General features: G+C 44.2%; 1 protein-coding gene and 1 long non-coding RNA gene across 2 annotated transcripts in view; one reads left to right on the forward strand and one right to left on the reverse strand.

Annotated features, from left to right (window-relative positions):
* The window catches only part of LOC141133198 (uncharacterized), a 42,414-nt gene extending 34,687 nt beyond the window's left edge, over nucleotides 1-7,727 (reverse strand). The window contains exons 1-2 of the long non-coding RNA XR_012243020.1: nucleotides 7,542-7,727; nucleotides 472-536 (exon numbers count right to left, since the gene is read on the reverse strand). This is a non-coding gene — a long non-coding RNA (uncharacterized lncRNA). The remainder of the gene's footprint in view (nucleotides 1-471; nucleotides 537-7,541) is intronic.
* The window catches only part of LOC141133197 (CD209 antigen-like protein C), a 44,936-nt gene extending 20,181 nt beyond the window's left edge, over nucleotides 1-24,755 (forward strand). Inside the window, exons 4-7 of the mRNA XM_073622411.1 lie at nucleotides 9,114-9,158; nucleotides 11,640-11,782; nucleotides 22,516-22,622; nucleotides 23,590-24,755. Coding sequence (XP_073478512.1) covers nucleotides 9,114-9,158; nucleotides 11,640-11,782; nucleotides 22,516-22,622; nucleotides 23,590-23,719 — 425 coding nt within the window. The 3' untranslated portion in view covers nucleotides 23,720-24,755. The remainder of the gene's footprint in view (nucleotides 1-9,113; nucleotides 9,159-11,639; nucleotides 11,783-22,515; nucleotides 22,623-23,589) is intronic.
* The last annotated feature ends 1,981 nt before the right edge of the window (nucleotides 24,756-26,736 follow it).

The following is a 26,736-nucleotide window of genomic DNA, read 5'->3' on the forward strand; positions in this document are numbered from 1 at the left end:
GCAAGAACGATTCTTTATGAATCCATGCTGATACTGCTAATGATACCGTTTTCATTACTAAAATCTTGTATATAGTCCCTTATCATCCCCTCCAAGAGCTTGCATACTATTGATGTTAGGCTAACTGGTCTGTAATTCCCAGGGATGTATTTTGGGCCCTTTTGAAATATTGGTGCTATATTGGCTTTTTTCCAATCCGCTGATACCATTCCAGCCAGTAGACTGTCAGTTAAAATTAGGAACAGTGGTGTGGTAATTACTTGACTGAGTTCCCTAAGTACCCTCGGATGCAAGCCATCTGGTCCTGGTGATTTATTAATGTTAAGTTTCCCAAGTCTAGTTCTAATTCTGTCCTCTGTTAGCCATAAGGGTGCTTCCCGTGATGTGTCATGAGGACAAACACTGCAGTTTTGGTTAATGAAGCCCCCCCGAATTCCTCGTGAAGACTGAGGAGAAGAATAAATTCAATACCTTTGTCATCTCTTTGTCAGGGGATGTTATACACAACATCCAATGCAGGTGATCAGATCGCTGGGCTGCACCAAGAAATCAAGGACAAACGAGAAAATGAAAAAAAAGGTATGTTTATTATTAATGATAAAGACAAACGTGTAAGCAAGACAGCAAACCAAAAACAAGTAAATAGTGAGAACACAGCAAACCCCCAAAACCACCTAACTAATATAATACACGAGCAAGGAAATAAACATGAAATAAAAATAAGGCAGGGGCAAAAGCGACAAGGGAACAGAAACCAGGAATAAGGAAGCAGACCAAGGAGCAGGGAACGGGAAACAGGACTCAAGGACAGGATACACAAACGGGGTCCAGGAACAAACAGGAACAGGCTAGAACTAGAGCAGGTACTGGCAAGGACAAAGGCTAGCAGACGAATTCTGGAGCACTGAAGCCTAGTTTAGGGCGGGTCTAAATAGTCCAGCAGACCCATGACAGGTGTGCTTGATGGCAAATCTGAAGTCCAGGCAGGGAGACACGCGCTGGTGGCCACTGGAATTACACCCTTTTGGTGCTGAATGTAATAGTGCCACCAGCAGGTGAAACCGGAGATGACACCGTTCCTGACAGTTCCCCCTCCTAAAGGAGTGGCCTCCGGACACTCCATTCAGCCCTGGGTACGACAGTCCGAGTGGGTGCAGAAACACCCTAAAATGTTTCCCTACTGAGTCTGCGGACTTCTTCGCACTTCCAAGGCCAGAGTCTTTTAGTTCACTGGGGGATGTGCCATCAGAGTCTAAAAATAGGACACGCACCCCACCACCCGGGTCAGGAAGTTTGGATCCGGAGTTGAAAATTAGCAGGGTAACGGGCAAGAAACCATCGAAGGCAGACCACACAGGAGCATCACATTCAGGCCGGGCGACAGACAGGATTGACACAGTGGCAAGATGGCCATCAGTCAGGAACAGTTTTAGCAGGCACCATGTCATCAGGCTGAGCAGAAAGCAGAGGTACATCACGCTGGGCAGTGGCACATCCGCATCGAGCTGGGCAGCAGGCAAAAGCACATCGAGCTGGGCAGCAGGCAAAAGCACATCGAGCTGGGCAGCAGGCAAAAGCACATCGAGCTGGGCAGCAGGCAAAAGCACATCGAGCTGGGCAGCAGGCAAAAGCACATCGAGCTGGGCAGCAGGCAAAAGCACATCGAGCTGGGCAGCAGGCAAAAGCACATCGAGCTGGGCAGCAGGCAAAAGCACATCGAGCTGGGCAGCAGGCAAAAGCACATCGAGCTGGGCAGCAGGCAAAAGCACATCGAGCTGGGCAGCAGGCAAAGGCACATCGAGCTGGGCAGCAGGCAAAGGCACATCGAGCTGGGCAGCAGGCAAAAGCTCATCGAGCTGGGCAGCAGGCAAAAGCTCATCGAGCTGGGAAGCAGGCAAAGGCACATCGAGCTGGGAAGCAGGCAAAGGCACATCGAGCTGGGAAGCAGGCAAAGGCACATCGAGCTGGGAAGCAGGCAAAGGCACATCGAGCTGGGAAGCAGGCAAAGGCACATCGAGCTGGGAAGCAGGCAAAGGCACATCGAGCTGGGAAGCAGGCAAAGGCACATCGAGCTGGGAAGCAGGCAAAGGCACATCGAGCTGGGAAGCAGGCAAAGGCACATCGAGCTGGGAAGCAGGCAAAGGCACATCGAGCTGGGAAGCAGGCAAAGGCACATCGAGCTGGGAAGCAGGCAAAGGCACATCGAGCTGGGCAGCAGGCAAAGGCACATCGAGCTGGGCAGCAGGCAAAGGCACATCGAGCTGGGCAGCAGGCAAAGGCACATTGAGCTGGGCAGCAGGCAAAGGCACTTCAGGCTGGGCAGTGGACCGGAACACATCAGGCTGGGCAGCGGACAGGAACACATCAGGCTGAGCAGTGGACAGGAACACATCAGGCTGGGCAGCGGACAGGAACACATCAGGCCAGAGAGTGGGCACCGGGACATCAGACCCGGCAGCTGGTACTGGAACTTCAGACTGGGCAGCAGGCACAGGCGCTGGCACATCAGGCAGAACAGCAGGTGCTGGCACAACAGGCTGAACAGCAGGTGCCTTGGACTGGATAGCAGGTACTGGAACTTCACACTGGGCAGCCGGTACTGGAACTTCAGACTGGGCAGCGGGCACAGGCGCTGGCATATCAGGCAGAACAGCAGGTGAATCAGACTGGATAACAGGTACTGAAACTTCAAACCGGGCAGCCGGTACTGGAACTTCAGGCTGGGCAGCAGGCATATCAGACTGGAAGGTAGGCACATCAGACTGGAACATTGACACTGGGATGTTAGACTGGACAACAGGCAGAGACACTGGCACAACAGGCTGAACAGCAGGCATCGGAACATCAGGCTGGGCAGCATACAGGAACACTTCAGGCTGGAACAGATCAGCTGGTGGTGAGGCAGGATTGGATACTGGCATGATGGTATGGGTTGGGAAAAACTTCCGCTTCTTTTAGGTTTTAGCCACTGGGGATTTATAAGTGGGTACAGGGCTGTAGGTAGTGAATGCAGCTGGTAGAAGCGAAGAGTGAAAGGATGGCAAAACAGAGGGAGCAGGTTTTGAAGGGAGATTTAGTGGAGCTGATGGAGGCAGCTGAGAAGAAGCAGGAGGGTTAAAGGCAGGGTAGGTGCAACAGGAGGAAACAGAGTACTGGTATTTCATTGGTAGAAAGGTATATTGGGAGCTAACAGAGGCTGAGTGCAACAGACTTGACCAGGCCTGTATTAATGATTGCACTGAATCAGGTTTGCACTTAGCTTGTCTAACCAAAGACTGCACTGATTCAATGCATTTTGCAAGCACCTGCTGAGGACAAGCTGAATATTGTTAAAAAAAAAAAAAAAAAAAAAAATGCTGAGTCATCTTCCAACAGCCAAACTAACGATTCTACCTGAGCTGCACTAAAAGGGGGTGTATAGTCATCACCTCCCTCAGCGACATCAGACAGGGCCAACTCAGTACAGATCTTAATTAATGGTTGCACATCTTCAAACAAAAAACTGCTTTGATCAATAAAAACATGAGCTAGGCGGATGCATTCTAACAATTGTTCCCTAGTGTATTCAGCCAATGTCTGATAACAAATGTCTCTGTCATCAGTTGCCAGGAGCGATAAATACAAAATACTTTCAAAGTCCATCTTTCAACAATAGCTGGGGCTCAGGCCCCAATTCCCAGGTGCAACCAATCTGATTGTATGGCTTCAGAATTCTGTCAGGGGATGTTATACACAACATCCAATGCAGGTGATCAGATCGCTGGGCTGCACCAAGGAATCAGGGACAAACGATTAAATGAAAAAAAAAAAGGTATGTTTATTAATAATGATAAAGACACACGTGCATTCAAGACAGCAAACCAAAAACAAGTAAATAGTGAGAACACAGCAAACCCCCAAACCCACCTAACTATCTATATAACTAATATAATACATGAGCAAGGAAATAAACAAGAAATAAAAATAAGGCAGGGGAAAAAGCGACAAGGGAACAGAAACCAGGAATAAGGAAGCAGAACAAGGAGCAGGGAATGGGAAACAGGACTCAAGGACAGGATACACAAACGGGGTCCAGGAACAAACAGGAACAGGCTGTAACAAGAGCAGGTACTGGCAAGGACAAAGGCTAGCAGATGAATTTTGAAGCACTGAAGCCTAGTTTAGGGCGGGTCTATATAGTCCAGCAGACCCATGACAGGTGTGCTTGATGGCAAGTCTGAAGTCCAGGCAGAGAGACACCCGCTGGTGGCCACTGGAATTACACCCTTTTGGTGCTGAATGTAATAGTGCCACCAGCAGGTGAAACTGGAGATGACACTGTTCCTGACACTCTTCATCCCTTGTAACCAGTTCCTCATTCTTTATGGGGCCAATATGGTCTGTCCTCCCTTTTTTACTGTTTACATACTTAAAGAATTTTTGGAGATTTTTTTTTGCTCTCCTCCGATATGTGTCTTTCGTGTTCTATCTAACTATCTAAATTGAACCCTTACATTTCTTGTTGCATTCTTTATAAAGTTTGAATACTGATGATGATTCCTCAACCATGTATTTTTTGAAGGCCTTCTCTTTTGCTTTTATATGCATTTTTACATTGAACTTTTGCTCGCTCTTTTAAATTTATTACCCAATAGGATGCACTGGCTAATGCTCTTAAAGTGAACCCATCTCTCCTCTGTGTTCTCTGTTCCTAAGATTTTATCCCAATTTATATCTTCTAGCAAGGTTCGTAGTTTAGGGTAGTTGGCTCTTTTGAAATGCAGTGTCTTTGTATTTCCCTTATGTTGCCTATTTGTGTGATTTATACTGAAGCCAATTGACCTGTGATCGCTGTTTCCTAAATTGCCCATATTTCCACATCCGTAAACAGGTCTGTATTGTTGGTAATCAGTAGATCTAGTAACACTTTATTTCTAGTTGGTGCGTCTACCATCTGACCCATGAAATTGTCCTGCAAGACATTTAGGACCTGGCGAGCCTTAGACGAATGCCTGGTTCCTTCCGTCCAGTCTATGTCTGGATAATTAAAATCCCCCATTATGATAACACTTCCCATCCTTGCTGCTTATACAAATTGTGATAGCAGGTCTGCCTCCCCCTCCTCCCTCAGGTTAGGGGGCCTATAGCATGCTCCCAGTATTATTTTCCCCTTAGCTTCATCCCTTTGGAGCTCTACCCATAAGGATTCCACCTCCTTCCTAGCTCCCTTAGTGATGTCATCTCTCACATTCACTTGTACATTATTCTTGATATACAGGCATACCCCTCCCCATTTTTTACCCTCTCTATCCCTGCAATAAAGGGTATACCCTTGAATGGTTGCCAGCCAATCATGAGAGCTGTTGAACCAAGTCTCTGAAATTCCCACAAAATCCAAATCTTCCTCATACAACAGTATCTCCCATCTTGTCCGCCAGGCTCCCATCTTGTTCACCCATCTTGTCCACCAGGCTCCTGGCAGTGGTGAACATGCCACGTAGTTTAGACCGGTCGTATACCATCCTTTTATTGGGTCTTCTGAGATTGCAGCTAGGACTTGTTATTATACTTACCTTGGGTTTATGTGCTTTAGTCAACCTACCACTTATGCCCCCAATACTACCCTCTGGACTATGTTCCGCGCTGACTATCTCTACCTCTGGAACCCCCCCCCCGTTGCCTAGTTTAAAAACCCCTCTAACTTTTTGGCCATCTTTACTTCGAGCACATTTGCATCCTCCTCATTTAGGTGCAGTCCGTCCCTTCTATAGTACTGGTGACCGACTTAAAAGTCGTCCCAGTCCTCCAGGAATCCAAACCCCTCCTTACTGCACCAGCTCCTCAGCCACTTGTTTACTTCCCTAATCTCCCTCTGCCTTTCTGGTGTGGCTCAATGTACCGGTAGTATGGTATGGACCATAGGGTGAGTACATGGATTGAAAACTGGCTACAAGGGCAAGTTCAGAGGGTGGTGATAAATGGGGAATGCTTGGAATGGTCAGGGGTGGGAAGTGGGGTCCCCCAGGGATCTGTGCTGGGAGCAATCCTGTTTAATTTGTTCATAAATGACCTGGAGGATGGGGTAAACAGCTCAACCTCAGTATTTGAAAATAGTAAAAACCTTCGCGCCAGTGGTGTCAATAGCAGATAATATATATAAATTACATATACTGGTAATACATCTAGTAAGAAAACATTCCCAACAATAAAGAAAATTTGTGGAAATATATAAACAATCAGTGTAAGCTGCTCCCCAATTTTTGAATAATCAAAAAAATAGATAATCAAAAAAAGGAATGTAAGGAAGATAGGGGGCGCTAGATACCATATTATTCATTATATATTATTATTTAGAGCACTTGAATAATATGGTATCTAGCGCCCCCTATCTTCCTTACAACCTCAGTATTTGCGGACGACACTAAGCTAAGCAGGGCAATAACTTCTCCGCAGGATGTGAAAACCTATTGTGTGGTACCATACTGGTAACCACACAATAAGGATAAAACTGGTTTGCGGAAGGGAGTTTAACAAGACACATGGCCACTCACTAAAATTAGAAAAAAAAAGGTTTAACCTTAAACTGAGTAGAGGGTTCTTTAGAGGGAGAGGAAAGGATGTGGAATTCCCTTCCACAGGCGGTGGTTTCAGCGGGGGGGCATCGATAGTTTCAAAAAACTATTAGATAAGCACCTGAATGACCGCAACATACAGGGATATACAATGTAATATTAACATAAAATCACACACATAGGTTGGACTTGATGGACTTGTGTTTTTGTTTTTTTTAACTTCACCTACTATGTAACTATGTAACTTTGTAAGTTTTCTGCTTCATTGCTCTTTTGATAGCCTGGTTCCATATGAGTTTTCATTTCCTTTGCATCTTGCATATGGAATTGTTCCAAGATTTCTGAGATTTTATGAGATTGGTTGAGAAGATAACTTCCATCTTCTTCTCTCTTTATTTGAATTCCCAGATAGTAGCTAATGTTCCCAAGCTCTTTGAATTCAAAATTTTCTTTCAGCTTGTGAACTGTTTGTAATCCCCTTCCTGTTCAAAACAGGTTATAATGTCATTGACATAGATAAGGATGTATATCCACCTGTCTTCTTGATTTATGGAGTAGAGACAGGGGTCTGCTTTACTTCTTGAGAATCCCTCTTAGTAAGCACTTTGTTTAATTTTTCATTCCACATCCTTGCAGATTGCTTAAGACTGTAGATGCTCTACTGAAATTAACACAAAAGGTTGTCTCCATGTAGAAGTCTTCCTTAATGTCAGTATTTAAGGATGATACTAAGCTAAGCAGGGCAATAACTTCCATGCAGGATTTGGAAACCTTGCAAAAAGATCTAAACAAATTAATGTGGTGAGCAACTACATGGCAAATGAAGTTTAATGTTGAAAAATGTAAAATAATGCATTTGGTTGCCAAAAATATGAATACGATCTACTCCCTGGGGGCATTATTCAACTTTGTAATTTCAAACTTCACAACTGAACCACTTGCAATGTTTCATCAGCTTGTATACAGTATTCACTGACTTGCTGTACTTACTGAGTATTCTTTCCAGTGTGTCTGGGTGTGCTGGGTGTCTGCTGGATACGCTGGGACCCATAATCTATTGGCAGGTTATTGAATCATGCGCTTGGAAGCTTGTTGTATGCCGAGAATATTTTACTTTCATGAAGGATTAGCAATACATCATATTATGGCTTTACATCATGGAACAGGAACTGAATAACAAACAAGTGCACTAAACTTAGATAGACAATACATCCTGTTATATCATAGAACACATATACTATACACTATAATACTACAGCGCCACCTGCTGGTATAGACAGGTACAATGCATATATATATATAGCTATCTGTTGTTCTTCCAACAAAAAAATGTGGAACATTTTAAGTGGTATGAATACTTTTTCAAGGCACTGTACAATCTGACAGGAAGACAATGAAATACCACGGCGCTCCACAGTGCCGTGGTAGTTCATTAAAAACTACAAGCCAACAGCCACAAAGTCTGCCAGACCTTGTAGTTTTCCCTTCACAGGACACTGCGAATGAGTCATGTGGCTTGGCCACATTTTTTTGAAATTGTGACAGCTAGTGGTGGTGGTGGTGGGGGGGGGGTTGATCCCCTCTAGCTGTCAGATCTGGAATATGAATATGAATACCCTGAATATGAGTGTAACATGTAACATGTTACGAAAAAGGTAAGCATAAAAAACTGCCTGCGCAATGAAGCATTTACTATAATCCTCAAGATGTAAAACCAATAAAGTGCAAATAGTGTAGAATGCCAACAATTTTCAAATGTTCAGTAAAGTGCTTTCTATGCCATAAATGGAGTATGTGCAATTCATTCCCCTTATAGAAAGAATTTACCGAAAGCACTTTATTAAGCATTTGAAAATTGTTGGCATGCTACACTAATTGCACTTTATTGATTTCACATCTTGAGACTTATGCCCTGTACACACAAAGTTTGAGAGCAGGCTATAAAATTTTCCGACAACAAAATCCGTTGTCGGAATTTCCGATCGTGTGTACACAAATCCGACGGACAAAGTGCCACGCATGCTCAGAATAAATAAAGAGATGAAAGCTATTGGCTACTGCCCCGTTTATAGTCCCGACGTACGTGTTTTACGTCACCGCGTTCAGAACGATCGGATTTTCCGACAACTTTGTGTGACCCTGTGTATGCAAGACAAGTTTGAGCCAACATCCGTCGGAAAAAAATCCTAGGATTTTGTTGTCGGAATGTCCGATCAATGTCCGACAGTGTGTACAGGGCATTATAGTAAATACTTTATTGCGCAGGCACAGTTTTTTATTCTTATGTTGTAATATATAGGTGAGGTGTGAATACTATTTTTTGTGCCAGCAGCAACATACTTTCACTTGGCACATACTTGTTAGCACTGGAGTATTTTATATCATTATTTTCATGTTACGAAAGGTGAACTTATCCTTGAAACAAGGGAGAGAAGCCAAATGAGTTTTCCCAGGCAAACTATTACCCAGAAAATATAAATTTAGACACCTACTAAAATACAGGGTGGCTACACATACATAGATTCTATCACCACTTATATTTGTTCTATATTTCCTTCCCAGATATAACCATTTCAGAGGAATTGTCACAAATGAAAAAGAAAAAAGGTAAGGTGTTATGTTGGGTACAAACTATAAGAAAACCGGGCAAACGATCGTACGATTTTCTTTGTTATCTTACAGCAAATCGGAACCCATGAACGAAAATTTGGATGAAAATTCTCGTACGACAAAGACTTTTTTTTTTGTTGTTTATTGTTTCTGATCATGCACAGTCTTTCTTTTCAGATTTTTCTTGTAGGAAAATTGTACTAAAACTGTACACATTAAACGAAAATCATTTGTTCTGTTGTCATACAAGATACATTTCGGAGTTTGCCCCTTTGGGAAATTTTGAACGAAAAGTTAGAATCGGCTGTAAAAGTTGTGTAAACACTAAACAAAAGTTCCTCGGACAAAAATGTTCGCCTGATTTTCTTATAGTGTGTACGGGCCTTTAGGAAGCATTCATATCAAACTACTGAAGTTTTGACATTTTGTCACAGGATATTAGCGCAACTGTTTTTCAAACCCATATTTTCAGTACAGTGTACACCAGGGGTAGGCAACCCGAAGCACGCGAAGCCTCTTTTGCCGGCACTCGACTCCCTCCCTATCAGCAGACCAGCGCAGGGAGACACTAATGCATTCCAATTTCAGAATTCCCCACGCAGCACCTGCACTGAGGGGGAGGCATGGCGCCCCCACACATAGTAAAAGATGGGAAACATTGTTTGGTTCTCACATTATTAAAATCACTGCTCCCGACAGGACCCAGGTCCCCAAACACTTTTTATGACAATACCATGCATATAAGCCTTTAAAATTAGCACTTTTGATTTCTCCCATAGACTTTTAAAGGGTGTTCTGCGGCTTTCAAATTTGCCGCGAACACCCCAAATTGTTCAGCGAACAGGCAGACACCCAATGTTCAAGTCGAACTTACATTCAACTCGAACATCGCGCTCGTCCTTATCCAGCAGTAAGACAGAAGAGCATGGGGGTACGGTGGTGGAGCAGATATGCAGGGAGGTACAGTGGTGGGGCAGATATGCAGGGAGGTACAGTGGTGGGGCAGATGAGAAAGGGGGAACATTGGTGGGGCAGATGAGCAGGGGGTTACAGTGGGGGGGGGGGGGGACAGAAGAGCAGGGTGCTAAAGTGGTGGGGCAGATGTGCAGGGTAGTACAGTGGTGGGACAGATGTGCAGGGGGTAATGGTGGTGGGAAAGATGAGCAGAGGGTACAGAGGTGGGGCAGATGTGCAGGGTAGCACAGTGGTGGGGCAGATGTGCAGGGTAGCACAGTGGTGGGGCAGATGTGCAGGATAGTACAGTGGTGGGGCAGATGTGCAGGGTAGCACAGTGGTGGGGCAGATGTGCAGGGTAGCACAGTGGTGGGGCAGATGTGCAGGGTAGCACAGTGGTGGGGCAGATGTGCAGGGTAGCACAGTGGTGGGGCAGATGTGCAGGGTAGCACAGTGGTGGGGCAGATGTGCAGGGTAGCACAGTGGTGGGGCAGATGTGCAGAGTAGCACAGTGGTGGGGCAGATTTGCAGAGGGGGACAGTGATCTGAGGTGTGAAGGTGCATGAATTGGGGCTGATCTGAGGCGTAAGAGTGCAGGATGTTAATTTCTCACTACTACTCAAGTAGTTTACAGCATTTACTTTATAAAAAATCCTTTTCGTGATTGAGAGTGTGAAGCTGACATTTTTTTGTTATAAAATCGGCACGCTCAATTTCTTTGAAAATATTATTCGGCACACTGTGCTCAAAAGGTTGCCTCCCCCTGGTGTATATTATTAGCACTTATCACTGTATTAATGTCACTGGTGATGTCAGTGGCAGTTGGTCAATTCCCCCCAGCCTCAGTTAGTGTCAGACTGCCTGCCGAACTATCGCAGTGCCATTATAGGTCACTGTTCACTGCCATTAGTAGTATAAAAAATAAATAAATTCCAGTATATACAATATACTATAGTTTGTAGGTGATCTAACTTTCAAACCGATCAATATACACTTATTGGGATTATTGTAGCAAAATACATTTTGGCCAAAATGTTTGGAGAAATGTGATTTTTTTTTTTTTTTTATTAAATTCATTGGATATGTTTTGTAGCAGAAAGTAGAATATATATATTTTTTTCAACATTGTTGTTCTTTTTTCGTTTATATCGCAAAAAAACCCAGTGGAGATCGAATATCAGCAAAAGAAAGCTCAATTTGTGTGAAGACACTGATATAAATTTTGTTTGGGTACAGCGTTGCATGAGCGTGCAGTTAAAGTAGCGCAGTGCTAAATAACTAAACATGGCCTGGTAACGAAAGGGGTAAAACCTTCTGGAGCTGAAGGGGTTAACACTTATTAACAACGGAAGATGGAAGCTGTAATTTATAGTAGCGAATAGCGATAGAAAAAATGCTTCTATATGTGATGTTTGGTTCCAGCTGGGCTTTCAGACAAATGCCTTAAGAAGCAAAGTTTGGATCTATAGCTCATTCTTAGTGGTTTCATGCCTAATTCTGATTTTTTTTTTATTATTTTGTCAGAGCCCTCCTGTGAGAGTGATTGGCTGGAATTTGAAGACCATTGTTATTTCTTCTCTAATTTTCGATTAAATTGGACAAAAGCTGAGAAGATGTGTCTGAACAGAGAAAGTCATCTGGTTATAGTAAACAATGAAGCAGAGCAGGTAAACAACTCAAAGCAACATAATCGATGCTCTGTATTGCATTTCGGTTTTCCTTTGGTACAGTGGATCTTTACCCTCAAAAAGTACAGGATCAAGCCTATTGCTAATTTCATCATTACTCAAAGCAATTGCGTAATAATGTCATGGTTGGTCTTTTGACAGCTGCACAAATTCCTGCAAATCAAGTGTTCCTAGGTCCTCAAGTATAGACAGCATTGCAACATTAACAAATGAGCATGCTAGTGGTTTTATGCACGCTAAGATAAAATCATAATGATAAAAAAGAGAATGCATACACCAAATGGATAAAAATAAAAATAAATACATTTGGTAATGATCAGAATGTCCTATAATCTATGCTTATAAGTAACGCTAAACCAAGAATGCAGCTGCACAATGGTAAACGATAGAAAGATGATCGCTACTAAGCGACATTATGAAGTCCAATATGACTTCTTTGTAGGGTGAATTGGGAACACCACTCTCTTTCCAGACAATAAGGATGGGTTCACACTTGTGCGATCACAGACATCGCATGTGATTTGCACTGCATTGCGGTGCAGATCACATGCGATGTCTGTGTAATGTGAATTCAGCCATACTTTCGCACCAAAATGGTGCAGGACCCTTTTTTTTAGTCTGCACAGGAATCAGATCACATGAGTGTTCACGCTTATGCGATCCGATTCCTGCACCATTTGACAGTTCCCACTGCGATCTGCAAACCGATCTGGGGGTGTTATTAACTTTGCATTGACACCCGCAGCGGTTCGCAGATGTCAATGTGAACCGCCAGCAGGTGACATGCCACGCGGGAACCTGCAGTGAAATCGCGCTGGTTCCTGCATCGCATATATGTGAACCGGGACTAAGGGTGCTCAGCACACGGAACCCCAAAAAGGCTGTCAGGAGAAAAGCAGCTTTATCTCTGTTTATGAATAGTTTTATAATTAAAGTGTATCTAAACAAAATACTAAACGTTTTATGCATTGCAGCTTACCTTTACATTTTCATGTGTTGATCCTACCAGTAACACACTTCCAGTCCTAGGGTGACAACGCTCACTCATTGTACTGTATCTAAGGAGGAGCAGTGTTGTCACCCAAGGACAAGTAGTGTGCTAAGACTGCAGTCCACCTGAGCTCTTTATTTTTCCAGCAGATCAAGATTTTTTTTGCACTTCATGAATACAACAACAGAACACTTTCACTTATATATTTATTGCATCAAAAGGGTGTAAGCCGTATGAAGTCCATTGTTATGGGTTGCATTTACTTTAACCCCTATATGTAGTTCTGTTTTAAAGTGGTTTTAAAACAGAAGTAGGGCCACAAGGTTCACAAGAGTGCACTTCGTTCTGCTAAAGCCCGCTGCCGGCTGACGAGCCAGTCCAGTCTCTGGATCGATCCCCACTTTAAAGTCGGGATCCACCCAGCTGGCTCATCCTCTCAGCGAGCTGCTGTGGGTCTAAGCCAGCTACTCCCACCCCCCTCCACAGCCCAGCGCTCCAGTGAGTGGTGTGGCATTGCAAAACAAAAAATACATCATGTCCGGAAGGCCACCAAGGAAAGACAGACACTCACAGGCCACTAAAAGAGGGCAAGCAGCCTCTGTGTCTACAGTCAATAGTGGTGGTCGCGGACATGGTGCATCCTCTGCATGGCTATGAACAGACAGGGTGTCAGATCACATTACAGACAAGTCACAGGCAGATACATAGTACCCGTGGCTTCTCCATCCACGGAGCTGCGGGGTCAGGGTCACTTACGATTTCCCACTGGCACAGAACCCAGAAATGACACTGCTACTCGGGGAAAGCACCGCCCATTTCCTATGGTGGTGCCAACAGAAAACCCCACAGCAAGGGGAATGCCTGCAAGATGGGAGTGTTGCAGCGCAGTGCTCTGCACCACAATGACTCACAAAAGCAGGCAAATGAAGCGTCTCACATGCAATCACGTGATTGCATAGACGTCATGCTACCTATAGTGCACTGTTTCTGCAGCCTATTGGTCCAAGACTCCAAGCTGTTCATTGAGCTCAGTGCCTCTAAGAAGTGAGAGGCACTGTGAGCTCTACCTCTCAGTCTGTTGCAAACAGAGTGTGTCAGCTTGTATTTAAAGTGGCCGCACTGTATTTAGCTTCTGACAGGCTGCGCAAGGAGCCCCATATCTCTGGAAACCATAGGTCGTAGGAGCCCCACATATTTACTACTGGTGGGGTAGGACTTAGGCTACATAACCCCCCAAATTTGGGGTCTCTGTGAACCTTGATTTATTTATTGAAAAAGAAAAAACATTTTTTTAACTTTCTGCTATAATATATATATACAAAAATAAATAAATATAAAAACAAATTATTCATCAGTTTAGGCCGATATATATTCTTCTACATACGGGGGGGGCAGAAAGTATTCAGACCCCCTTAAATTTTTCACTCTGTTATATTGCAGCCATTTGCTAAAATCATTTAAGTTCATTTTTTTCCTCATTAATGTACACACAGCACCCCATATTGACAGAAAAACACAGAATTGTTGACATTTTTACAGATTTATTAAAAAAGAAAAACTGAAATATCACATGGTCCTAAGTATTCAGACCCTTTGTTGTGACACTCATATATTTAACTCAGGTGCTGTCCATTTCTTCTGATCATCCTTGAGATGGTTCTACACCTTCATTTGAGTCCAGCTGTGTTTGATTATACTGATTGGACTTGATTAGGAAAGCCACGCTCCTGTCTTTATAAGACCTTACAGCTCACAGTGCATGTCAGAGAAAATGAGAATCATGAGGTCAAATAAACTGCCTAAAGAGCTCAGAGACAGAATTGTGGCAAGGCACAGATCTGGCCAAGGTTACAAAAAAATTTCTGCTGCACTTAAGGTTCCTAAGAGCACAGTGGCCTCCATAATCCTTAAATGGAAGACGTTTGGGATGACCGCAACCCTTCCTAGAGCTGGCCGTCCGGCCAAACTGAGCTATCGGGGGAGAAGAGCCTTGGTGCGAGAGGTAAAGAAGAACCCAAAGATCACTGTGGCTGAGCTCCAGAGATGCAGTCGGGAGATGGGAGAAAGTTGTAGAAAGTCAACCATCACTGCAGCCCTTTATAGCAGAGTGGCCCGACGGAAGCCTCTCCTCAGTGCAAGACACATGAAAGCCTGCATGGAGTTTGCTAAAAAAACACCCGAAGGACTCTGAGATAGTTAGAAATAAGATTCTCCGGTCTCATGAGACCAAGATAGAACTTTTTGGCCTTAATTCTAAGCGGTATGTGTGGAAAAAACCATGCACTGGTCATCACCTGTCCAATACGGTCCAAACAGTGAATCATGGTGGTGGCAACATCATGCTGTGGGGGTGTTTTTCAGCTGCAGGGACAGGACGACTATTTGCAATTGAGGGAAAGATGAATGCGGCCAAGTACAGGGATATCCTGGATGAAAACCTTCTCCAGAGTGCTCAGGATCTCAGACTGGGCCAAAGGTTTACCTTCCAACAAGACAATGACCCTAAGCACACAGCTAAAATAACGAAGGAGTGGCTTCACAACAACTCCGTGACTGTTTTTGAATGGCCCAGCCAGAGCCCTGACTTAAACCCAATTGAGCATCTCTGGAGAGACCTAAAAATGGCTGTCCACCAACGTTTACCATCCAACCGGACAGAACTGGAGAGGATCTGCAAGGAGGAATGGCAGAGAATCCCCAAATCCAGGTGTGAAAAACTTGTTGCATCTTTCCCAAAATGACTCATGCTGTATTAGTTCAAAGGGGTGCTTCTACTAAATACTGAGCAAAGGGTCTGAATACTTAGGACCATGTGATATTTCAGTTTTTCTTTTTTAATAAATCTGCAAAAATGTCAACAATTCTGTGTTTTTCTGTCAATATGGGGTGCTGTGTGTACATTAATGAGGAAAAAAATGAACTTAAATGGTTTTAGCAATTGGCTGCAATATAACTGTCACGGGCATGGCCAGAGCGGAGGCTGTTGGAGAGGACTGTGTGCAAGCCTGTTGCCCACCGATTATGGGCCCTAGCATTTGAGGTGAATGAGAAATCCAGTCTGAACTGTATTAATCGGACTCAGTCATGTATATATTGTATGGGGACTCCTTACTGTATATTTGTGTCCCTGAAGAGGGAGGGGGGATTCCTCCAGCAGCCCCCTGCTGATAAGACTGATTCATTCTGTTGGGACACATCCTGTGAGGAGATGCTGGTGTTATCAACATGTGTTTATGTTAATTGAGAGAGCTGATCACATTAGCCACCAGCCCTGGCTAATAGACGAATGGTCTAGGCTGAGGAGGGGGGAGATTGTTGTTTGTATTGTTAATTGTATTAATGTGTGAAGCTCGGTGCCCACAAGACTGTCATCTGGTCTGGGTACATTTTGTAGTAAATTAGGTCATGTTAATTAGGTTAGCTTTGAGTCATCCCTGCTGTATAAAGGTCTGTGAGATCTCAAAATAAAGGTAGTTCTGATGTACTCCAAGACTGGTGTTGTCTAGTTCTTGGGGTTCCTATGGCCAGATCCATTGGACCCGTGTTCCAGAACTTAGGAAGCGGTATATGACGGAAGCACTCAAGCGGAGTGTGGGGCGTTCCGTGACATTGGTGGCAAGCAGCGGGAAAGCTTCCTGAAGTCTGGGACATCCAAACTTCCATCTGGATCCAAGGTCCAGATAGCAGAAGAGGAGAGGTACAGATACCAGCCGCCATGGATGAGGAATTCAGAAGGAGGTTGCGAGAGATGCAGATACAGCACAGAGGACCAGTATCGGAGCAGGTCCTGCTGGGATGGTGTGATTCTATTCGCTGCAAACTCTGGAAGGAAGCGCTAGCCCGTGAGCAGCGACACCAGGGAAAAGTTCTCCCCTCCATCGAGGAAAGGTACTGGTCGCAGTACGGACTGCGGGTGCGGTTTTTGGGAGAAAAACCACACAAGAAGCAGACAGCTGAATTAAGCAGGCTGGTCTGGGCAGAGATGAAGCTGGATGAGAGCTACAGAGCCCTCCGGTGGCATGTATCTCAAGCATGTCCCTGGATAGCGGATGACAGCCCAACGGAAGGCTTAAGCTACGGCGGCTTGGGACTGTTGTTTGTGAAGCTGACAGGGGACCCTAACTTTGGGAGTGATTTGGAGCGGCGGGTGGACGAAATCATGGATTTCAGAGAAGGGCTACTGAACATTTCGGAAGTGCACTGGGCACAGGAAGATTTGGAGTTTCTGGCCGTTCAGGAATGGGAGCTAGAGATCGCCTACAGACGGCTGCTAGACATTGCTCAGTGCCAGGGCTGGGCTCCCTTTGCCTGGGACTATCAGGAAATACCAGCTGACAACCCTGAAATCCTGGCTGAAGAGTCGGCAATGTGGCAGAGCGATAGTGTGCTTTGCCAACCTGCCCCCACAGCTATGGAGGCGGAGGTCTTATGGCGGATGCAGCAAGTGCTGACTGACCTTGATGATCCTGTTTCTGCATGGGATGATCTTGGATGGAGGAATGTGCCTGTCCAGCAGCATGCCAGAGAATCTGCAGTGGAAAATCTGGAGATTGCCATCCCCAAAACTGAAGTGCTGACAACAGGGCAGAGCTCTGCTAACCTCTGCCCAGCACTGATGGCATCTTCTGAGTTCCACGGACAGGAGATGGTGAACCTCTATCCACAGACACCAGTTATAGAGGTAGAGGATTTAATAGACTTTTCTGCTGAGGAAGAACAACCTGATGAGCCTCCAGCAGAAGAGCTGCTATCAGGGCCAAAGTTCACTGTGTTCTGCCCAGCACCAACAGTGGCTTCAGCCTTCCTGAGAGAAGAGGTAGTCAGCCTTTCTCCCACAACACTGACAGGGACATGTGATTTTCTGCCAGCAGCATCTATGGAGTTAAAACAAACTTCTCCAGCTGAAGATCTGGTAACTGAACAGAGGGTCCAAGACCTCTGTCCCACACTTTTACCAATTCCAGAGACTGGGGATTTAATAGACGTTTCTGTAGAGGAGGAACCACCTGGCAAACCCCCAGCAGAAGTGCTGGCAACCGGACAGAGGGTCCAAGACCTCTGCCCCACACCTGCAGCAATTGTGGAGGCCCAAGGTGAGGAGGTTGCAGTCTATCGCGAGCTGCAGATCAGGATCCAAGGAGAGAATGCAGTCATCACCTCACAACTGCAGCTTGATCTGGTGTCGGTTGATGGGGCTTCAGTCCCCACCTGTATACCCCAGGGATGCTGGGCAGTCGGCCCAGATCCCCAACAGCAGGATGGAGTGAGCCCAGTCCCCCTGTCTTCTCTCCAGCGGCAGAAAGGATTCCAGGGAGAAGGGCCAGTCCGGGTCTCTCCCCAGCGGCAGATATGTTCTCTGAGAGAGGCAGAGGATGGCTGGGTGAGTAATGCACTGTTTGGGATGATTTGTTTGGGGTACTGTGTGGGTACAGGCAGTAGAGGACTGGAGCTGTGGACTAACTTCGGAGTCAACCCGTCTGGGGTCTCCTCCTGTGTTAGTCTCCTGCCGAAAGGGGAGAAATGTCACGGGCATGGCCAGAGCGGAGGCTGTTGGAGAGGACTGTGTGCAAGCCTGTTGCCCACCAATTATGGGCCCTAGCATTTGAGGTGAATGAGAAATCCAGTCTGAACTGTATTAATCGGACTCAGTCATGTATATATTGTATGGGGACTCCTTACTGTATATTTGTGTCCCTGAAGAGGGAGGGGGGATTCCTCCAGCAGCCCCCTGCTGATAAGACTGATTCATTCTGTTGGGACACATCCTGTGAGGAGATGCTGGTGTTATCAACATGTGTTTATGTTAATTGAGAGAGCTGATCACATTAGCCACCAGCCCTGGCTAATAGACGAATGGTCTAGGCTGAGGAGGGGGGAGATTGTTGTTTGTATTGTTAATTGTATTAATGTGTGAAGCTCGGTGCCCACAAGACTGTCATCTGGTCTGGGTACATTTTGTAGTAAATTAGGTCATGTTAATTAGGTTAGCTTTGAGTCATCCCTGCTGTATAAAGGTCTGTGAGATCTCAAAATAAAGGTAGTTCTGATGTACTCCAAGACTGGTGTTGTCTAGTTCTTGGGGTTCCTATGGCCAGATCCATTGGACCCGTGTTCCAGAACTTAGGAAGCGGTATATGACGGAAGCACTCAAGCGGAGTGTGGGGCGTTCCGTGACAATAACAAAGTGAAAAATGTAAGGGGGTCTGAATACTTTGCGTCCCCACTGTATTTTTGGTAAAAAAAACCAAAAAAAAAAACCCAATAGTCGTATATTGATTGGTTTGCGCCAAAGCTTTAGGGGAATGGGCTGCCAGGGACATGGCAGAGATCGCTGTTCCCGATCACTGGGAACAGATCTCTGGCATGTCATCTGGCAGAACGGGGATCTGCCTTGTTTACACAGACAAATCCCATTTCTGCCTCTGTACACCGCGATCGCGGGTCCGCTGGACCCACAGGCGTGCTATATCACTTAAACGAGCCAACATACAATGATGGCGATTTGCAGTAACCTGCCACCTTGCCGCAGTACAACTGCGGCGGGTGGTCAGGAAGCAGTTAAAAGAACTGCACTCCTAGCCTTGGTTTGAGAGTAATAAGAGATGTTTTTTCTTATATATACTGAGTAATTTTTGGCAGGGGGCTCTGTAGTAGTCCAAAAGACAGGAAGAGTTGTAAGGTGTATTTGTTGGTCTTATGACATCTGCACAATATGAGAAAGGTAACTTGGATTCCCGGGTACCTACACCCACCAGCATCCCATACCATAACCCCAGTTGGGACATTGATGGTACAATTAAAACATATTTGGGGTGTGACAATGTGAGGCCCTGCCACTGTGAAAATGGAAGTAGAAATGACACAGGGTTTGCATGTATGCAGAGTATGGGGCTCCAAAATCTTGATTTAGAGTGGAGAAAATTGATCTTTTTATTATTTCTAGATTTTGTTATTCCCAGCTTGGGTTTCAGAGTTTGGAGACTTCTAAGAGATTTTGTCATGAAAGGCGTCCTGTTAGCACAGCCGTCGGCGGAAGATCGGTTAACAGAACCACTGTTGATAGAGCCAGAGGACGCGTGCGGAGGCGCGTTGGCGCAAACGAACGCATGTGGGTGTGCGCTAGTACGAACGGGTGTACGCGGGTGCACGATGGTACGAACGGGCACGTACGATCGGTACATGAGCGTGCACAGACGTGCAGTGTGACAGCGTTTGGCGCCATTAGGCCTATTTAAAGGAGCCTGTCAGCGTGCTTCCTTGCTGTCCGGTCTACAGCATTCCCTGTGACCCTAAGCTACCTGAATACCTGCCTACTTGCTTCCTGTTTACCCGGCCTGCTCCTGACTACTCCTGTTTGCTGCCAGTCCCTGACCCCGGCTTGTTTGACTATTCTCCTGCCTCTTCTTACGGTTATCCGCTACCTGCCTGTAGCCAACCCGGACTGTATCCTGACTACTCTTCTGCTTCCATTTGGTACTTGCTTGCCCGCCAGTGTTGACCCGGCCTGTCTGATTCCGCTTGTGCTCCAGCTGAACTACAGAACACCTCCCTGCTGTCCGCTGTTCCAGGGTTCCTGCCTACTACAGAGCTTCTCCTCGTAGTCAGTGGTTCCAGTGTTCCTGCCAGAGTTCCAGTACATCTTCTTACAGCCTGCTGTTCCAGTGCTCCAGCTGAACTACAGAACACCTCCCTGCTGCCTGCTGTTCCTGGGTTCCTGCCTGCTACAGTGCCTCACCTCACAGCCAGTGGTTCCAGTGTTCCTGCCAGAGTTCCCGGTGCATCTTCTTGCAGTCTGCTGTTCCAGTGCTCCAGCTGAACTACAGAACACCTCCCTGCTGCCTGCTGTTCCAGAAGTTCCTGCCTGCTACAGTGCTTCTCCTCACAGCCAGTGGTTCCAGTGTTCCTGCCAGTGATCCGGTGCATCTTCTTACAGTCCGCTGTTCCAGTGCTCCAGTTGAACTACAGAGACACCTGCCACCTGCCCCCTGCGCTCTCGAGTCCCTGTTTCCTCTATCAGGGGTTCTTGAGCCAGAGGCACACAAGAGGCCACTCCCTGCACTCTGGGCTCCGCCATCAGGTACATGACAGATTTGGGTGGAAAGAAGTCTCCAACTCAGTGCGCAGGAGATCAGCAGGCTGCGAGTGCAGATATGCACAACCCTTATAATGAAGGACCTTGCCATAGCTCAGAGCTCCTGTGAGGAAACAGGTGTTTCCTCGATCACAGGGCTGGGAGAGTCAAGGCGGCTAAGCGAGTCTGGAGGACTGAGAGAGTCAAGACTAGGCGAGTCCAAGGGACTGAGGGAATCTAGAAGTCTCAGAGAAATGAGAGAGCCCAGGGTGTCAAGAGATCCCCTATCGAGATGTTAGGGTGTGGGTCTGTGCAGCAGGGTGCTGCAACTAAAAAGGCTTAGAGAGCCCAGAGAGTCATTGGGAGGAATTGTGCCCCATTTTTGGTATAATTCCTAGGAATTGTGCCCAATCGTTAGTGTTATTAGGAGAAATTGTGCCCCAGCATTGGTGTCATTGTGAGGAATTGTGCCCCATCTCTGGTGTCATCAAGAGGAATTGTGCCCTATTATTGGTGTCATCAAGAGGAATTGTGCCCTATCATTGGTGTCATCAAGAGGAATTGTGCCCTATCATTGGTGTCATCAAGAGGAATTGTGCCCCATCATTAGTGCCATCAAGAGGAATTGTGCCCCATCTTTGGTGTCATTGGGGGAAATTATACCCCATCTTTGGTGTCATGGGGAGGAATTGTGCCCCATTGTTGGTGTTATTGGGAGGAATTGTGCCCCATCATTGGTATCATTGAATGAAAATAGTGCCCCAAGGGCCAGATAAAAGCATCAGGCCCCCAGGTCACAGTTTGGAGACCACTGGCCTAGAGGAAGGAGATAGATACTGTTCATCATATTTCTGGAATTGCAAATGGTGGATCCCTATTGGGGATGCTCAATTAAGGAGACCTACCCATAATTACTTTTGATGATCCCAGTGACCATATGTTCCCTTGATGACTTTTTGAGCTGGCTCTACTATATATGACTACTTGATATGTTCCTGTTTGGGCCTTTGGCTCCCCTGGCTGTCCTCCTTCTGGTAGAGCATGTGTGGGTCCCTCCCGTTTAGGTGACCACATAGTACTCTTTTGGTTGCAGTCCATTAGGTTATCACTTCACTTCCCCCTGATGAAGTGTAATGTGCAACAGGTAAACTTATGCATGTCCAAAATCAATGCCGTTGTCTACTGCTTGTAAACTAGGTTTTCATGTCATTGGCATAATGTACTGAGATGTCTATGTGTATTTCCATATGTGGTAGTTATGGGCTGATCATCGGGGGTGAACTACAAAATTAATTGTTGTATCAATGTGTAAATGCACCAGTCTTGTTTTTATGAATTGGTGTTTTAACTCTAAATCTTTTTTTGAATAAAATGTTTTTAACAGTATTTACATGTGTTTTGGTTATTCTTTGAGAGGTAGCACCTTTATAAAAGTCGCACTTCTCTTTATTTTTTTGGACATAATTTATAAGGGATGTGGTACTTAAGTGTTTCACCAAAATACCAATATAAAGTATATACTGTATAACACTGAACAAGAGCCAATACATATGTTGCACTCATACATCCCCTCTCTGTTGTTAATAGGCCCTCTGTATTTACATTGATTTTATAACACTTACACTTATTTCTTTCTCTCTAATTCCATAGAAATTTTTAACGAATGACCGTAATGGAGGAATTTATTGGATCGGTCTGACAAATTTGGAGACGAACAATACATTTAAGTGGGTTGATGGCACGGGGTTATCATACCAGTAAGTCATGTGTATAATGTGCTATTGCAGGGCCATATATTAGATAAAAAAGTTTGCAACAGATTCAAAATTATTTGCTATTGAAAACCAAATACAGTCAGTGAGGCATGATGCCACACATGCTGAAAACTTAGATTGAGGGTTTATACACACCTTAAGGGTTCATGCACACTGGCTTAAAAATCGTTGCTTCTACAGGAGTTTTGTGTTTTGGCTGTAGAAGCAGCTCAATGTTATCCTATGTGTCCATGTACATTAGGATGTTTAGAGGCATATTTTAGGGCCAGCGTTTGGAGGCAGAAAAAAAAAAAATCTTCTGGTTTGTGTTTTTGATTGGAGTTTTCTGCCAGAAAAAAATGCTAAACGCTCCTAAATGCGCCTAAACAGGTGTGCAAAAATGTTCTATATAAGCATTTTTTTTTCTGCCAAGGGAGCTGGTGTTTTTTTAAGCACAGTGTGCATGGAGCATAATTCTTCTTTATAAAGAATGCTTTGGTTTCTACTCCTGGTAATATCATAGTTTGTCCCAATCCAGTTGCTGTCACTTTTGTTAGATAGCTCATCGTGCAATTACACTATATCTGGAAAATAAATAAATAAATAAAAAAAATAAACAAAAGTGAATGCATACTGAATACTATCATTAAATTCAACTCTGAATTAGCTACATAGAGTAAACTGAATACTATATTGTTCACCATAGCTGTCCTTGAGAGCTGAATGGGAGTCTCAGAAGGATTAATGTGGCCGCCACTTGGTAGAGGTTTAGGCTAGTTTATCTGAATACGTTTATATTTATACTGATTATGTATTTCCTTTCTGTGAAGCCAAGCAAAAGTTGTCTTCTGTTTACAGAATTAGATTTTTAAAATTGTACTTTTCATATGTTAAAAGGCAAACTGCTGTTTGTCAATGAATAAGAAAATTTGAGGGCATGTGCTGTAATGTATTGCTTTATCTTTTGCAGATTTTTTCACCCAGGAGAGCCAAATAACCTAGCAAATAATGAGGGATGTGTTCAGATTCTTTATGAACAATGGAATGATTCTATCTGTGGATTAGATTTTTTTGCCATCTGTGAGAAGAGACTGATATGATGATAATTTCCTCTCTGTAAAATACTCACAACCTCCGGGGACTCTGGAAATATATCCTGCACAATTTGTTGATCTTTTTCAATGTTACCTACACTGCTAGGTCTACACCTTTAAAAAAAAAAACATATATGATTCCCATCCTTGAGCCACCTGATGAAGCTTTACTCAATCTTAAACCTGATGGACTTACTAGATGCCACTGATGACTCATGTCCTAATGGCAACCAATCAATAGCAAAAGCTTGGTTATCTGACTTCCTCTCCTTAGCGGCAGTGAAAAACAGGATTAAGGCTCCATTCACACTAGCACGTTTTTTGATGCATTTTGCAGAAATGCATGGGAATTTTTTAACATGGGTTCCTATGGAACATGTTCACATCAATGCCTTTTTGTACCTCTGCGTTTTTGGAAAGGGTCAGGGATTTTTTTTCATGCAAAATGCAGCATTTTGCATGTAATAGAATTCAATGGACCAGCATCAAAACCGCAAGTGCAGCGTTTTTGCAGCGTTATTACAGCGTTTTTGCAGCGTTTTTGATGCGTTTTTGGCATTTTTTTTTTTTTTTTAGAATTCAATGGACCAGCACCAAAAACGCAAGTGCAGCGTTTTTACAGCGTTTTTGATGTGTTTTGCGTTTTTGGCTTTTTTTTTTTTGACTGTATACAGTCTAAAAAAACTGTAAAAAAAAACAAAACAAAAAAAAATGCAAAACGTGGCAAAAACGCTGTAAAAACGCTGCAAAAACGCTGCTCAAAAAACACTGCAGAAATGCTCAAAAGCAACATGCATAGGTGTGAATCGAGCCTGAGGCAAAAACGCAAATCACATCAAAAACGCTGCAAAAACGCTGTAAAAATGCTGCACTTGCATTTTTGATGCTGGTCCATTGAATTCTATAAGGCTCCATTCACACTAGCGCGTTTTTTGATGCATTTTGCATTTTGCAGAAATGCATGGGAATTTTTTAACATGGGTTCCTATGGAACATGTTCACATCAATGCCTTTTTGTTTTTCTGCATTTTTGGAAAGGGTCGGGGACTTTTTTTCATGCAAAAAGCAGCGTTTTGCATGTAATGGATTTCAATGGACAAGCATCAAAAACGCAAGTGCACCGTTTTTGCAGCGTTTTTGCAGCGTTTTTGATGCGTTTTTGCCGTTTTTTTTTTTTTTACATTTTTTTTTAATTTTTTTTTTAGACTGTAAAAAAAAAACTGTAAAAAAAAAAAAAAAAAAAAAAAAAAGCAAAACGCAAATCGCGGCAAAAACGCGGCAAAAACGCGGCAAAAACGCTGCTCAAAAACGTGGCAAGCATGAAAAAAAAACCTCCAAAAACGCTCAAAAGCAACATGCATAGGTGTGAATCGAGCCTAACATGCAAAACGCTGCATTTTGCATGAAAAAAAGTCCCTGACCCTTTCCAAAAATGCAGAGGTACAAAAAGGCATTGATGTGAACATGTTCCATAGGAACCCATGTTAAAAAATTCCCATGCATTTCTGCAAAATGCATCAAAAAACGCGCTAGTGTGAATGGAGCCTTAGGCTGGATTCACACCTATGCAGTTTTAGTGCTTTTTGCATTTTGCAGATTTGCACTACAGTCCATTTAACATTGTTTCCTATGGAACACGATCTGTAGTGCAAATCTGCAAAATGCAAAAAGCACAAAAAATGCATAGGTGTGAATCGAGCCTAATGCTGGCCATACACTATACAGAAAATCGGCCGAACCCATTTTCGAAAAACGAACGTTCGACCGTGACCGCAAACGATCGTGCCATCATATAATGTCCGATAATCTGTTCAGTGGACATGAATAAATAATTTTGTGTTCGTTTTTTTACATATACCTAGTGCAGGCAGTTCGGACGGGAAACACATTAACCTTGCAATTTATCGTACGTTCGGCAGAAATTTTCCAAACATGCCGTTCGTTTTTTTTCCACAAAAACGTCACAAACGATTATCGATTTGTACCCACTAACTTGCCGAAAAACAAACGAAGTGTCCATACGAACGATTTTTCGGCCGATTTTTCGTATAGTGTATGGCCAGCATTAGGCTCGATTCACACCTATGCATGTTGCTTTTGAGCGTTTTTGGAGGTTTTTTTTTCATGCTTGGCACGTTTTTGAGCAGCGTTTTTGTAGCGTTTTTGCCGCGTTTTTGCCGCGATTTGCGTTTTGCGTTTTTTTTTTTTTTTTTTTTTTTTTCATTTTTTTTTACAGTCTTAAAAAAAAATTACAAAAAAAAAAAAAAAAAAAAAACGGCAAAAACGCACCAAAAACGCTGCAAAAACGCTGCAAAAACGGTGCACTTGCGTTTTTGATGCTTGTCCATTGAAATCCATTACATGCAAAATGCTGCTTTTTGCATGAAAAAAAGTCCCCGACCCTTTCCAAAAACGCAGAGATACAAAAAAGCATTGATGTGAACATGTTCCATAGGAACCCATGTTAAAAAATTCCCATGCATTTCTGCAAAATGCATCAAAAAACGCGCTAGTGTGAATGGAGCCTTACTCGACATTTAATAAACCTGACAGCGAAACCGATAGATATGATGGCCAAATTTTATAAGACCTGGGACCCATGGGTTTTCCACTCTCTACCTTCTGACCGTAGGCATTGAAACGGAAGAAGTCTGGCTCTAAAGTGCAGATTGGCACAGGGCCCTAGATGCTCATTCCCATTTACCCCCATGCTCTCCCCGCTACTTTCTCCTCACCTCTTTTCCTTTCTTTTTCATTTCTCAAATACCTACACATGTCAAGTAGTGTACACTAGACCACCCATTGGAATGTGGCTTAAAGTGGGGTTCCACCCAAAAAAAAACAAAAAACTACATGAAAAATCCTAAAAAAAAAAATACAAAAAAAATTTGTATATATTTTTTTTTTTTTACTCACCTCTAAATGCCTGTTGCTAGGGGGTCCCTCGTAGTCTGCCTCTTCCAGTGCCTGGGCTGGTGACATCACTTCCCCCTCGGCACAGGAAGGGCTCAGCTCTGCTCCCT

Source organism: Aquarana catesbeiana, linkage group LG03, assembly GCF_042186555.1.
Source record: "Aquarana catesbeiana isolate 2022-GZ linkage group LG03, ASM4218655v1, whole genome shotgun sequence".
In the NCBI taxonomy this organism is placed as follows: Eukaryota; Metazoa; Chordata; class Amphibia; order Anura; family Ranidae; genus Aquarana; species Aquarana catesbeiana.